A 12,343-nucleotide genomic window follows, 5' to 3' on the forward strand; every position below is an offset into this window, starting at 1 on the left:
TGTCAAGTATCTTGGCCATGAACTAACTCTCACGTCCCATTCCCTGAAAGAGGAGAGAAAGCATTCCATCTTATCTCTCCCCAAATCTGCCTCAAAGAAGTAGCTATGCACCTTCCTAGGCATGGCTGGTTTCTGTGGAATTTGACTACCTAATTTGGGGATTAATGTCAAGCCCCTCAGTGATTCTATTCAAAGCCTTGACAATCTTCCCCTTGACTGGGACCCTGATCAGGCCAAAATAAAAAAGATCCTGAAAGCCAAACTGACTTCTGCCCCTGCCCTGGCCCTACCTGACTTAGAAAAGCCATTCACTCTGTATGTGGATGAAAAAAGGGGCCAGGCCCTGAGGGTTTTAGCTCAGGTGTTCTCAAAGAAACTGGATTCAGTATCCTTAGAATGGCCCTCATGCCTTAGAGCAGTGGCTGCTATAGCCCTTCTAATTGAAGAAGCCTCGAAACTCACCCTAGGACAGCCACTAGAGATTTTAAGCTCCCACCAGGTTCAGAGCATTTTAGAAGTCAAAAGGGCTTGCTAGTGGAAGGCTTCCTATGCTAGGTATGGGATCCTACCAAGAGGGAATACAGAGGCCACCTCTACCTTTGGTGCACAATAAGTTTTCTGCCAGAAATGCTCTGGTTGAGCAAGAAGGAGTGATGTGTGTCATGGGAATGGGTTTCAGCCTGAGAATAACAGCATAGTTGCTCGTGAGTGGGGATGCCTTGATAGAGCCTCTCACCTGTGAGTGAATTGCTGGATTGCTAGACTGCTGATTAGCTCTCCTCCCATTGGCAGATACCATGCAATCACAAAGCTGCTTCTCTGAATGGTGATTGGGGATTGCCTACTGTTCACATGATGATCACACTTGCAAAAATATATATCAACAAGGCTATACTGCATAATAAAATGGAGCTCTTTTCACACTCTATGAGTCTCCCACCTCATTCATCTCACCTCTGAGATGAAAGGGCTGACTCATATACTTTGAGTTCTTAAGACACAACACTACTAGATGTCAGGCTCTCCTGCTAGACATCCCCAAACTGACTCTCCAGGTGTGTCACACTAAACCCTGCTACTCTACTCCCTGACATAATTGTGAGGAAGCTTTAGATTCTGTCTCCTTAATGTCCCTGATTTGAGGGACATTCCTCTTGACAACCCAGATGGTGAATGGTTTACAGGTGTGTCTAGTTTTCTTGAAAATGGGGAAAGGTTATTCTGTGGTGAACCTGAATAGTACCCTGGAAGCTAAGCCAATGCCTCCTGGGACTTCTGCCCAGAAAGCTAAACTCATTGCCCTAACCAGAGCTTTGGAATTGGAGTAGACAGCAAAGAATTCTCCTATCAAATATGCTGGGGAAATTCTACAACTATTGCAAGCTGTCCACAAACCTAGAGAGGTTTCAGTCATATTTTGTAAAGGACATCAGAAGGGAAATTCACTTCAAGCCAAGGGGAATAAGTTTGCAGATTCAGCTCTAGTGCGGCTGACCATTTATCTCTGACTATGTCACCTTTAATCCCCCAGATCTCTGATTGTTATACCCCTTTTTATAGCTCACAAGAATAAGCCTTTGCAAAAGAAAGGGGATACACCCTTTCTCCTTCCGGCTGGTTTCAAACACCTTCAAGCCAATTTTTAATCCCAGAGGCAAGTCAGTGGAAACTTATTTTTGGTCTTCAACAAGTTACCCACTTGGAAAGAAATGATCTTCAATCCTTTGTGAACTGTATTTATACTGGTCACAAGCTGGGAGAAACAATCAGACAGGTCCACCAGGCCTGCCCTGTTTGTGCCCAAATAAATCCTGAAGGAGCTGTTAGCTATTAATGCTGAAGCCTGTTCAGAGAAGGGGCACATACCCAGGGGAAGATTGACAAATAGACTTTACATATATGCCTCCTTGTTTCAAATTACTTTTGGTCTTTCTTGACACCTTTGCTAATTAGGTAGAAGCTTTTCCCTGCAGGACTGAGAAAGCTCAGGAGGTATCAAAGTGCTTTCTAAAAAAATCTTACCTCACTTTACCCTCCTAGAGTGACAATGGCCTGGCCTTCATTTCTCAGGTACCTCATTACATGATCTAGGCACTTATAATCACTTGCCACCTTCACTTTCAGTCTTCTGAAAAGGTGGAGAAAATGAATCACACCCTCAAGGGAGTACTTACTAAACTGTGCTTAGAGACTCAAGAGGATTGGGTGAAGAATCTCCCCTTAGGACTTCTTAGTCCTACTGGGAGTCTGCACTGCACCTTGGAAGAACATTAAGCTTAGCCCCTTTGAACTTCTTTATGGGAAACCATTCCTAATCTCTGATATTCTTGAAGATCCAGAACAGCATCTGATCTGATCATTCAGTTCACCATATAGCTTGGTGCAGTCCAGAAAGCCCTTTCTGAAACACAAATGAATATCTCCTTAAATCTATAGAGGCTCATACAATCTTGGAAGCCCCAAGGTGCTGGCCTTTTGGGTATAAAGTGGAAATAAGGATATATATATAGATACAGATATATAGATAGATATAAATAGATAGATATAGATAAATATATGTATATCTATCTATCTATATACATATATAATGTGGATATAAGGTCATTCTAATTGCTCCAACATCAGTCAAACTGGAAGGATTCCTCAGCTGGACTCGTGTTTCTAGAATTAAAAATGCTGCTTCTGTCACTTCTCCCTCAGATATTTCAGAATATTCCTATGAACCCATAGAGAATCTGAAGCTACTCTTCCATAGGACTCCTGAAAAGACTCTAGAGAAAGAAGGATGAAATTGTCTGTGTCCTTTCTCTCACTCTAGTCTTCTTCCTGACTATTTCCTGCTCCAATGATGAGAACTTTGCTCCTAGTATTTTCTCTCCAGCTTTCTTGGTATCATTCTGTGGACCCTGCCAGTAGGGTGTTAACTCCTGAGTCTTTTAAGTTAGGGAATTCCGTGGGCAGTGGGGACATTTAGGATTGTTGGGTGGGTCATCAGTACCCTCAAGGCTGCCCACAAATGGGACTTGATGCATTATTTGTAAAGGCCCCATTCCCAAATGTTGCCATCTCCACCCTGGATGCCACCCCATTTTTAACCATCTTTCGAGATTTGTTTCCCTCAGGCTCTAAGGCTACTAACTTCCAACTACTCATTCAGTCTGAAGATCATAGGATAACTGACCTGGAAACTCAACATCCTCTAGATGTTGTTGCTGCCATCTTCAGATGGAGATCTTCCCCTCCTGGCCTGAATCCCCACTGAGCATACGGACAGCTCTATGGTCCTGGTCAGCCTAAGACAGCTCCAGAAGATGAGACCTCTGTCCCTTTGCCCCAAATGAATTTGGGGGTGACTGCTGTAATAAGACTCTTTGGTCCCCTGATCTGTGTGGGAGCCTGGGTCAGAAAACCCTGAATTCCCAGTTTTGGGCTCACAACCACCTCTCTCCACACACACACCCTTTTGCCTGGTCTTGGGAAACTCCTAAAATAACCCCCACCCTCAATTCACTTGGAGATCACACTTTAGTTTCTGGCCTCAGGAATAATCATCACCTATAACTAACCTGGAGATTACTCCCTCAATTCATCCAGAGATCCTTATCCCTGGGTCACATAAGACTAAATAAAATTGAATTCGCCTCCCTATACATTGCTATCTTTCTAATCAGGTCCTCAGAGCTGCTAAGCGTAAATAAACCTTTTTTGCCAAACCTCAACTTGGAAATTAGGACTTCAAATTATTTTGCAAAACCTGCAACACCAGCCTGGGGACTCCCAAACTGTTGAGAGTCTCATCTCTCAACACCACACAAAGAGTTTTGCAAGTATTATCTCATTTGATAGTTTCTATAAAAATAGAGATGACAATAGCACCTACGTGTCTTACCCAGGGTCACACAACTAGTCAGTGTCTTAGTAGATTTAAAGTCAGGTCTTGACTCTAAGCTCAGTGATTTTTCCATTGTACCACCTAGCTGCATTTCCCCTCCCTGTGCTTTTGGATAGGCTTTCCCCCATCCCCTGGATTGTATTATTTTCTCACTTCCATTCCCTTCCCAGACCCTAACTTCCTTCAAAATGTTGTGTCACAGTTCTCTTTTAATGTCCTGACCCAGTTTCCCTAATTGTCCTATTCGGTTACTCTGCCTCAAGTAGAGTAACCTTTCCCTCTTAATGTTTGATGGGATAAAGGTCTTATCTTAGACCTTAGGCTATACTTATTCCCTCTTAATGTTTGATGAGATAAAGGTCTTTATTCATTGTAGACATCATTAGAATATCAGGAGACTCGCCAGTACCTCCCTCCATTATTCCTGCCTCCATTGGGTCATCCCCATCCAGGTACCTCCCCCATTATGCCATTGTTCTTGTTACCCTATAAAAGAATCTTGTTATTAAACATTCAGGGCTGGATTCTTTGAGATGATAGTCTTATTCAGCCCTGGGATCAAACCATGGATCCATTTGGTTCCAGTAAATCTCTCCCATTTAATAAATTATTGAATTGTTCTCTAATCTCTATCTTGCTCAGTTTCTCCGACATTACAAAACCTAAGTTCAAAGAACACTTCTAACACAAGATCTTTCTTAATCCCCATCCTTTCCATAATACTTCAACCATTTCCCTATATTTGCCTAGGGAAATTATCTTAAAATTTTTTGTACGTATTTACTTAAATGTGAATGTGCTGTTTCCCCTCAAAGAATGTAAATTCCTAAATGACATGCAGAATTTCATTACTGCCTTTAGATCTAAGGCATTTAATAGGATATCTGGCCTATAGTAAATGTTTAAAAAGGTTGTTGACTGTTAGCAATCAAATAAAACAAAGAAAAATCTTCCTAATTTTCAAAAGGTATTCTAAACCATTTATTTATTCAATCATTTATATGCAAATCTGAATGACTAGAAGTAGTAGGAAGAGTAGTAATTACAATTACAATAACAACAATAATTATAACTAGAAGGCATGGTGGAGAGAGCCCTAGATAGTCAGGAAAACATAAGTTCAAATCCAGATTTTACACATTTACTAGGTATATAATTTTGGGAAGTGCCTTAGTTTTGTAAAATGGTGACAATAAAAGCACTTATCTACCAGGGTTTTTGGGAGGATAAAATGAGATACTTCTTTGTACTTCCTTTAGCTTTATTCCATTAAACTATGTTATAAATAAATCAAAAGTCCTACAGTCTTTACCAGCTATAATATTGCCAAAATAACTGGATTCTCAACTACGAAGTAAAAGAGAGGAACTTTTGAATGAACAGCTAAGCAAGATAAATGAATTAAAGTTATAGGAACTTAGGTAGTAAATGACTTAATATACTATCCCCTTCCTAGGAACTTAGGTAGTAAATGACTTAATATACTATCCCCTTCCCTCTAAAAACAGGGTGTAGGGGTAGAAGTGGGGCCAATGGAGAGAAGGAAGTTAAATCCTGGAATGGTGACAAGTAAAAAGCTGAATGATATTAAGTGGATCTCCATTTGTTCACATATTCTCATCAATAAAAGATTTCAAAGAATTTATTGAATTACAAGTTTCCATTTATCATAGGCTAAGAATGGGAAAAAAAATGTTAAAATTAAATGGTACAGGGTCATAGCAAATGAATTCTAGCTATTCTCTCAGTGAAAATCATACTGAAAGAAAAAGAAAGAAAGAAAGAGAAAACTCAGCAAGGGGCATGGGTCTTTGGAATTGGGAAGACCCAGGTTCAAATTCTGAATCTGAAATTGTTTATGCTGTCTGTGGACAATGGATAAATCACCCAGTGATATACATGACAAATAATATAAATTAAAGATGATGTGTTGGTCTGCATTGGTAAAATATGTTCCTATATTACAAGTCCATATGGGATGAAAATATATTGTAATAATGATAGTGGCTTCTATATGGGGAATTGTTACAATTATGAACCACAATTGGTTGTTATCTTTTGTAATCTAAGAGGATCAGAATGACATCACTATATAGGGGCTACTATATAGTCTGTCCAATTGTGACTTATCAAATTAAGAACAGCATAACTAGAAACAGAGATCAAGTATACAACCTATTTCCACCCAGAGGGATAATGAAGTTAAAATGAAGAATGAGATACTTTTGGAGGTAGTCAATATGAAATTTTGTTTTGCTGGACTAGGCACATTAAAGTTATTAGGATTTTTTTTTTAATTGTTCAACGGGGAAGTAAAAGAAAGAGATAAATACTTGTAAAAATAAATAATTTTTTAAGAGAGAGAGAGACATGATAAAGAGAGATAAAAATTTTAGAAATGAGAACTATTTTCTAATTGGATATAATAGAACCATATTATAAATGTACATCAAAAGAACAAATTTCAACCATCATTAAACAATGAACAGTCAAAATAATAGTAGCCAAAGAAAAAAGGATAAATTGTAAATGAAAAATTTAAATGTTGACCCCCCAAAATTTTTCACTTTTTAAAGTTTATATTTGAAAGTTTAGAGGGAGAGGAAAGAACAAGAGATAATAATCATGTTCAATGAAGAGATAAAATTCAAAACCATAACAAAATTTGCATGGCACAAATTAAGGATAAATAAAAAGTATTTAGGAGTAGGTAGGTTGCACAGTAGATAAAGTGCTGGCTTGGAGTCTTCATAAATTCAAATCTGGCCTCAAATACTTACAACTATATAACCCTGAGCAGTCGCTTAACACTTCTTGCCTCAGTTTCCTTATCTGTAAAATGAACTGGAGAAGGAAATGGCAAACTACTTCAGTATCTTTGCAAAAAAAAAAAAAAGAAAAGAAAAGAAAAGAAAGGAAGGAAGGAAGGAAGGAAGGAAGGAAGGAAGGAAGGAAGGAAGGAAGGAAGGAAGGAAGGAAGGAAGGAAGGAAGGAAGGAAGGAAGGAAGGAAGGAAGGAAGGAAGGAAGGAAGGAAGGAAGGAAGGAAGGAAGGAAGGAAGGAAGGAAGGAAGGAAGGAAGAAAAAGAAACCACAATCCAAAATGGGATTACAAAGAGGTGGATACAACTGAACAACTTCAATATTTAAGCATTTCTTCTTAACTATTTCTTTACCAGGAAAAATACTGATTTGACATTTCTTTAAAATTTCTAAAATTTAAACTTTCCAAAAGTTTCAAGCTTAAAGCCATCTTGAAAAACCTTTAGTGTTTTATATACTTTGGAAGGCAAACATTTTCTAACCAGAGCAGCTAACCAAACTAGTAACAGATTCACAATAAATACTTTCTTCAGTATTACAAATCTATAGGGAAGAGATATGGGCATTGATTTCCATATAGGTATTTTTAAATGACAACTAGCATTTAAATACATACCACTGTGTGGCATTATTACAAAATAAGACTACAAAATTATTGATTTATTGCTAGAAGAAATCTCAAAGGTCATCTATTGGAAAGATCATCATTACAAGTAAGGAAATTAAAGTTTAATAAATGACTTGCCCAGTGTGACACAGATATTAATCAACAGCGTTCAAGTAACAGTGCTAAAAGATAGATCCAATCTTAAATGCATTTGTTAGTAATGACTTAAGGATCATCCTAATCAATCAAGTTTTCATAAATCTACTCATGGTCTTGGGAGACACATTTTCGAGAAAAACTGAGAAGAAAATTAATAGTTATTGCATATTTATAGATAAGCTAAGATTAAATACCCTGTAATTTGGTTTACTTACAAAAACCTTATTTCTGCCAAGATGCCTGGAAATCACAAAGGATTTTAACATTTCTGAGAATTTACAGTGTAATATGACCTCCACTAATGCCTTGCACTGAAGTGTTAATTTTGGAACTCGATTGAGATTTTACCATAACCACAGAATACATGAACTATAGCTAGTTGGACCTTACAGAACAAATACCAAGCAAAAATTCTCAATCAAGTACTGGTGGTTTTGATATTTTGTACCAATTGCAGATTCTGTGTATTAGATCAACAATATACCTAGATTCCTCTTTAAATTACTATTTATGATCAAATCTCAGAGAAATATCATTCACTGACGATTTTTTTCCTGATTTGCAAAAACTTATCTTTCTCCTGCTCTTATCCAAATTTTGTCCCCTTAAACACATATACAAATTACCAATTAGAATGAAAATATCTGTGAAAGCAACGAATTCAATTCCATAAAAATCAGGATTACATTTATGCTCTAGGAATGTGAAAGTTTCATTTACTAGACAGAAATTTTAGGGGTTTTGGAAACATTTCATTATTATAAGAGTCCCAAATAGGCCAATTATGTTAATCAACTTTAACTTATGAGTAACATATTCCATGTTTATATAACATCTATTTTTTTATATCCATCTCAGATTTTTGTGTCAATACTGAAAATTTTTGTAGTGATCTTTGAGGCCTTATTGTTAGAGGATGAAAAGTTGGGGGGGGGGATCAAAGTGAATATTAGATGCTAAAATTATTTCATATTCAGTATATATATTCAGTACTTCCTAAAGTATTCATTTCATTTTTATTTTCCCTCCAACTCAATAGCTTTGGTGGATCTCATCTTCTTCACAAAACAAACTAAGTTAGACTTCCAAAGATTTTTAGTTATTAAAATTAAGTTGGTTCAAAGGAGCTCTAAAAATAAAATGCATATAAATGTTTATTTCTAAAAGAATATGATGATGATGTAGACCTTAATGACCACTAGTCTCTTTGGGAAAAAAGTATCATTATTAATGATAATATATAGCACAAATAATTAATATGTTTTTCACAAAGGTAAGCTATAAGAGTCAAGAAGACACTTATCTAAGTTTCATCTCAGTTTCCTTATATGTAAAATGAGCTGGAGAGGAAAGGGCAAATTACTCTAGTCTTTGCCAAGAAAACCCCAAAAGTGGTCATGAAAAGTCAGATAGGACTGAAAATAACTGAATAAGAAGCTATTTTTATCCCACATCAGTAGCTAAAAAATATTCACCTCTGTAGCTACACACTGGAGACTCATGAAAGGAACAATGACAGAAAGAAACCATTACATCTAATGATGTTTTACCTCAGTAGCAGTACTCTGATTAGCTCCGTTTTCCAACAAATATTTCACTACGTCAAGATGATTCTCTTGAGCCGCCATATATAAAGGAGTGAAGCCATTCTGAAGATAAAGAATAAAATGAGCAAAAAAGATGAAATTATTTCAATGCATTAGTAAAGATTTTTAAAAACTTTCTATGCCAAACTATAGAAATGAGATAAATGTTGTAGAAAAATATGTTTAAAAAGGTAAAGTTGTCCCATGTATATCTTTATCCAAAGACATAAATATGTATATGTATACACACACACACAATAAAACATAGTCCTTATTGTCTTCTTCATCAAGGCATCTGAGAGTATTTCTCCAAGATCTATATGTCTTCATTTTTAAAATCAGTAAAGGAAAGATATTTTCCAAATAATAAACCAGAAGCACTTTCTTTCTCATAAGATATATAGGTAGCAAATTATTACTCTTTAATACCACAATATTACTTATCACATGTAAGCCAGTGATAGGCAAAACTAATAATGTTTTAAATCTAATAGAACAGTTTTACACTGAACATGCTGTCAATTTTCCTAATAAAAACACTTGTGAACTTGCTTTATTCTTAAGTGTCCTTCCATAAAAATTCCCCATAAAAATTGCAGGACTTGAGTATGGAACCAAATTCAAACTGCTTTATTTTATTTTTTGGCAAAGTATCACATCCTCATTCAAAATCGAGATGACTCTATGACTTTATGAAAACGATTAATAGGGCTCAAACTAATTCTTACAAAACAGTACTAATAACTTAAGCATAAATAATTCAGAGACATATGGATAAAATTTCTCATGTTCCCATGAGTTCAAAAAATTAAAGGAAAATTCTGGCAAGTAATGAGTTTTTTTTTTTTTTTTTGGTTGTTGTTGTTGTTGTTTTGTTTTTGTAATAAGAGTTTTTATTTTCAAAACATATGCATGGATAATTTGAAAACATTGACCCTTGCATAGCCTTGTGTTTCAGATTTTCTCCTCCTTTTCCCCACTCCCTCCCCTAGATGGCCAGCAATTCAATATATGTTAAACATGTTTAAAATATATATTTAATCCAATATGTGTAAACATATTTATACAATTGTCTTGTTGCACAAGAAAAAATCAGATCAAAAAGGAAAGAAAATGAGTAAAAAAACAAAAGGCAAGGAAACAACAACAAAAAGAGAGTGAGAATGTTATGTTGTGATCCACATTCAGTTCCTATAGTCCTCTGGTGTCAATGGCTCTCATCACCATAAGATCATTGGAACAGGCATCAATCATCTCATTATAGGAAAGAGTCATGTTCATCAGAATTGATCATTGTTTAATACTGCTATTGTCATGTATAATGATCTCCTGGTTCTGCTCATTTCACTTAGTATTAGTTCATGTAAGTCTCTCCAGGCCTTCCTAAAATCATCCTCCTAATCATTTCTTATAGAACCATAATATTCCATAACATTCATACATTATAACTTATTCAGCCATTCTGCAACTGATGGGCATCCACTCAGTTTCCAGTTTCTTGCCACTACGAAAAGGGCTGCCACAAACATTTTTGCACATCTAGGTCCCTTTCCTTCCTTTAAGATCTCTTTGGGATATAGGCCCAATAGAAACACTGCTGGGTAAAAGGGTATGCACAATTTGATAACTTTTTGAACAAAGTTCCAAATTGCTTTTCAGAATGGCTGAATCCACTCACAACTTCATCAACAATGTATTAGTGCTCCAGTTTTCCCACATCTCCTCCAACATTCATCCTTTTCTTTTCCTGTCATCTTCTGCTAATCTGTCATCGTCCTGCTAATCTGACATGTATAGTGGTATCTCAGAGTTGTCTTAATTTGAATTTCTCTGATCAATAGGGATTTAGAACACCTTCTCCTATGATTAGAAATAGTTTTAATTTCTTCATCTGAAAATTGTTCATATTGTTTGACCATTTGTCAATAATGCTTATAAATTTGAATCAATTCTCTATATATTTTAGAAATGAGGCCTTTATCAGAACCTTTAAATGCAAAAATGATTTCCCAATTTTTGCTCTTCTGATCTTGTCTGCATTAGCTTTGTTTGTACAAAAACTTTTTAACTTAATATAATCAAAATTATCTATTTGGTGTTCAATTACGAGTTCCAGTTCTCCTTTGGACACAAATTCATTCCTTCTCCACAGATCTGGGATGTAAACTATCTTATGTTGCTCTAATTTGCTTATAATGTCATTCTTTATGTCTAAATCATGAACCCATTTAGATCTTATCTTAATATGTGGTGTTTAGGTGTGGGTCAAGCCCTAATTTCTTCCATACTAATTTCCAATTTTCCCACCAGTTTTTGTCAAGTAGTGAGTTTTTATCCACAAAGCTGGGGTCTTGGGTTTGTCAAACATTAGATTGCCATAATTATTGCCTATTTTGTCCTGTGATCCTATTCCATTCATTTCTTAGCAAGTACCAAATGGTTTTGATGACTGCTGCTTTATAATATAGTTTTAGGTCTGGCACAGCTAAGTCACATTCATTAGCATTTTTTTTCATTAATTCCCTTGAAATTCTTGACCTTTATTCTTCCAGATGAACTCTGTAACTATTTTTTCTAGATCTATAAAATAATTTCTTGGGGGTTTGATTGGATCGGCAATAAATAAGTAGATTAATTTAAATAGTATTATCATTTTTTATTATATTCATTCAGCCTACCCATGAGCACTTGCTAGTTTTCCAACTGATTAGGTCTGACTTTATTTGTGTGGAAAGTGTTTTGTAATTGTGTTTGTATAGTTCCTGACTTTCCCTTGACAGATAGATTCCCAAATATTTTATACTATCAACAATTATTTTGAATGAAATTTCTTTTTGTATCTCTTGCTGCTGAATAAAGAATAATAATGCCTTTTTTAGCTCCTTTTGTAATTGGCCAATTGAAATTTTTTTGTTCATTCTATTCTTTTTCTATTTCACAAATTTTCTTTTCACTGAATTAGTGTCTTTTTCATATTTCTTTTGTAAGGCATTATATGCTTTTTCCATTCCTTCTTGCAATGATCTCATTTCATTTACCCATTTTTTTTTCTAACTTTCTTTTAAGATCCTTTATGCAATCTTCCAAGAAAGCCTTGTGAAATGGGGACCAGCTCATATCTCCCCCTTTGGGGCTTCATCTGGAGTTGCTTTGCCTTGAGGAACCTCAGGTTTTGAGGTCTGTTCTCTCTCTCCTTAAAATCTGTCTATAGTGAAAGTTCTTTTTGGTTTTTTTTAATTCATTTTTTTTAAGGTTTGAGGTCTGCTCAATTCAAAGGA

At 35.8% G+C, this 12,343-nt stretch overlaps 1 protein-coding gene across 8 annotated transcripts in view; it reads right to left on the reverse strand.

The window, feature by feature from the left end:
* Positions 1–12,343, reverse strand: part of ANK2 (ankyrin 2) — a 325,566-nt gene that overhangs the window by 171,001 nt on the left and 142,222 nt on the right. For all 8 annotated transcript variants that reach the window (XM_074272626.1, XM_074272627.1, XM_074272628.1 and 5 more), the window contains exon 5: positions 9,030–9,128. In XM_074272626.1, coding sequence (XP_074128727.1) covers positions 9,030–9,128 — 99 coding nt within the window. The remainder of the gene's footprint in view (positions 1–9,029; positions 9,129–12,343) is intronic.

This window comes from Sminthopsis crassicaudata, chromosome 6 (genome assembly GCF_048593235.1).
Source record: "Sminthopsis crassicaudata isolate SCR6 chromosome 6, ASM4859323v1, whole genome shotgun sequence".
Classification (NCBI taxonomy): domain Eukaryota; kingdom Metazoa; phylum Chordata; class Mammalia; order Dasyuromorphia; family Dasyuridae; genus Sminthopsis; species Sminthopsis crassicaudata.